Raw genomic sequence first — 3,310 nt, 5'->3', positions numbered from 1 at the left:
GGTCGCATCGTTAGTTGCCTACTTACAGGGGTTTTGTGGCACAAATTGCCTACCTTTCAGGGAGTTCACTACAGACGATTCGGGGAAGGGAAATCGCCCCTGCTCCCCCCCCACCCTATACCGCGCCCGGCACTTAGAAAAGTGACCCACCCATCGCATCTACGGAAAAACTCTTCCGGCTTCGAAGCCCGTTTGAGTGTGGACAAACCGGATCCCATTCGAACACCGTAGTAACTACTACTTAACTGTTTAGCGCGGGGGCCCGTGAGGAAATGCGTTTAGTTCCAGGGTACACGGATTCTTTCATCGATCCCTTTATTTTGTAAATTACAAAGTTAGACAGAAATTGGATAAATAATAAGCAACATTATACATTAATTAGTAAAATATTCAATTTTATGGCTTGCTGCACGACTATGTACACATAATTGTATTTCTAAAGTTCAGTCACTTGGCTTCATTTTCACCGGTTATTTGTACTTGCAGACTTATAATCTATCTTATTGGAAAAATTGCGTTATAATAAAAGCAAATTGTAAAAATATCACTTGTTGCTAGGGCGAACTTCTTGATTTAGCGGATCTGTAAGAAAAACCAGCACCCTAAAACAAAAAAACAAATATTCGATTTAGTAAAAAGAGACAGATGTGTGATATCATCACTAACAAAACCGTAAAGGCAAGTGGCAAGTCACTCTCGGAGCGCACGCAGCAGCCTGCTTTAGCGCGTGAAATGGATTATTTAGCGTCGTGCCAATCTCAAGCAACGCGTTGATTGAAGCACCCTCTTACCTGTCCTAAGGAAGCTAATAGTGCAAGCAGTGAGCGTTTTGGTGGTCGGCACACTTTTCGCCCGCGCTCCTGGCAGCAGAGGTTCGGAAAGCAGTCAAGAGTGTTTCGACAGGGTTTCGGAAATAAGTCAAATACTGGGGGTGGCGGAGGTGTGCATTGAAGGTAAGACATCAGCAGGCGCAGAGCTGCAAAACAAAACAGCAACATGTAACATACAGTACGGAATTGACTTTCGTCAATGAAATATTATCGGTGGAATCAGTGAAATGCCATCACTGTTTGTGGCAACAAACCTCCCGAAGGGTCAACTGCCAACCCACACAAAAAGCATAGATAAAAAAAAAATAACACTCATACAAAGAGAGAACTTTGATTTCCCTTATATCCTGGATAATATACTTACGTGCCACAAACCGTTGCCCCGGAAGCTTCTCCCACTCGAGCTGGGGAGTTCTGCAGTAGGCGTAGTGCCCGTCGGTACAGCAAACTCTGGGCCAGCAGTCGTCATCGGAGGTGCAATTTGTAATGGACCAGGGCTCGACGAGTGTTTCCACCGAACTGGGGCAAACTCGAGCAATGACGCCGAAGAAGGCTGAAAAGTTGGAACACAAACAGTCAACAACTCTACCCGACTCGACTACATTTTCCTGTTTCAGCTGGAAGACCAAGACCAAGGACAGTTATTCAGCTTCGTTCCAGACGCTAAAGCCGTCGTTATTCTTCTAAAATGCAGAAGAGCTTTTGTCAGAAACAAACTCACGCTCGTGGGGGATGTCGGGGAGGATGGGGGGTACGCCAAATACACAGCGACGGATCCCCAGACGGTCCTTGCAGCACTGCTCTCCCACGGACTTGCAGTCCCTGTCGGACTGGCACTGGCGGGAGAACAGGGACACTTCGTCGGTAGTCGGGCACACCAGTCCTCCCCATTCATCTGCAGACAAGAAAGGAAGAGGAGGTGTCAGTAACAAGCACATTTACCGCAGGTGGGTGAGTGGGGAAGTACTGTACATTCAGCAGTGTTACCCGAAAGTCATAAGCTCACTCGGAAAACACATTATCGACAAAGATAATGTCGTAATACTAAGAAGCGAGATCGTCATCGTCACGATATCACCTGACACGCGTGTGTGTGTGTGGGGCAACGAAAACAACGGCCGGGCGTCGCCTCGGCAAACAATGGCGATGGGGCTCCAGCCAGATGCATGGGAGGAGCCCCCTTATGTCAGCCGGCCGGGGCGGGCCGGGGCGGGGCGGGGCGGCGACCTCTAAAGTCGAGCGGAATGTTAAAACGGTCTCCTGTTCCTGCTGGCGGGATGCGAGGAGGGCCTCGTATAAGGAGCCGGCTGCTGGCGCGTCGCCCGGCCGCGCAGGACAATACAGAGTTGCGCATCATGATTACAGCGTCCCCATCTGGAGAGAGAGGATCACCACCTGACGATGTCCCGTGCGGAGCCTCCCCAGAGCGCCCCCGCCCCGCCCTGCACCGCCGCATAAGTCGACCGCTATGCTCGGCGGGTGGTGGTGGTGGTGGTGGTGGTGGTGGTGGTGGTGGTGGTGGTGGCGCAAAGCATCTCTAAAGTAGAGCGCGACAAGATACGACGACATTCACCTGTCATCCTCTCGCTCTACCAAAACTACGATTGAAACAATAACGACAACGACATAAGGCTTATTTAAATAAGGCTTATTTAAATTAAGCTCAGGTGTATGTGAGCCAATCAGACGTCAAAGATATTTTGCCCACGCGTCAGTGTCAGTATGAGTCGTTGTCATGAGTTACAAGGGGCGAAACAATAATTGCTGCCAGTTTCTAAGCTGCCTGCGAAGGTGTGCAAGGTAACGCGTCCTCGCGAATAGGCTGGCCACATAACGGCAGTCTCTCCAGGCCAGGAAGGGCACCCCCGGCCAGGAAGGGCACCCCCGGCCCCGGCCAGCCCCGGCCGGCATTCTCACACCGACCGCCACCACACCGCCGCCGCTGGAAGTCAGTATAGTCGGTGCGGCTGGAACTCCAGGAGGAGGGGCCTCGGCCTCCCTTTGTCGGCCGCTCGGCCTGCACTCTGGACTGGGGGGTGCTGCGGTTGTTAAGCCCGTCGGGGTCGGGGTGGGCGCCGAGGGGTCGAGGGCATTATCGACGGGGCTAAAGGGCCGGGCGGGGCCGGGCGGGGGCCAGCGCCGCGCCAGTGAGGCATGTTAGTAGCATTGTCCACATTCCTGGAGCGCGCGGCTGGAGAAGTGCCGAGTCAGTCTCCAGCAGCAGCACTCGAGCGCCGGCGCAGGGCTCCAGGGGGGATGGTGTTGTGTGAGAGAGAAGAGGAGAGAGAGCTCCGGCCGGGCTCCAGGGGGATGGGGTGTGAGAGAGAAGGGGAGAGAGAGCTCCGGCAGGGCTCCAGGGGGATGGAGAGAGGGGGGTGGGGCAGTAAGTGGAAGTGGAAGTGATTCCGGCCGAGGGCGACGGTGGCGTGCCCCCGGCCTTCCCTCTAGACGCCTCCGGTCCGGAAGCCGCCCCCGTCGAC

The 3,310-nt window shown here is 53.7% G+C and overlaps 1 protein-coding gene across 1 annotated transcript in view; it reads right to left on the bottom strand.

Moving 5' to 3' along the window:
* Positions 1-298: 298 nt before the first annotated feature.
* LOC113215084 (uncharacterized) overlaps positions 299-3,310 on the bottom strand; it is a 20,876-nt gene continuing 17,864 nt past the window's right edge. Inside the window, exons 2-5 of the mRNA XM_052268602.1 lie at positions 1,552-1,725; positions 1,195-1,383; positions 792-976; positions 299-602 (exon numbers count right to left, since the gene is read on the bottom strand). Coding sequence (XP_052124562.1) covers positions 555-602; positions 792-976; positions 1,195-1,383; positions 1,552-1,725 — 596 coding nt within the window. The 3' untranslated portion in view covers positions 299-554. The remainder of the gene's footprint in view (positions 603-791; positions 977-1,194; positions 1,384-1,551; positions 1,726-3,310) is intronic.

This window comes from Frankliniella occidentalis, unplaced genomic scaffold (genome assembly GCF_000697945.3).
Source record: "Frankliniella occidentalis isolate FOCC.00 unplaced genomic scaffold, Focc_3.1 Scaffold72, whole genome shotgun sequence".
NCBI classification, from domain to species: Eukaryota; Metazoa; Arthropoda; class Insecta; order Thysanoptera; family Thripidae; genus Frankliniella; species Frankliniella occidentalis.
This window is presented reverse-complemented; position numbering and strand designations above follow the sequence as displayed.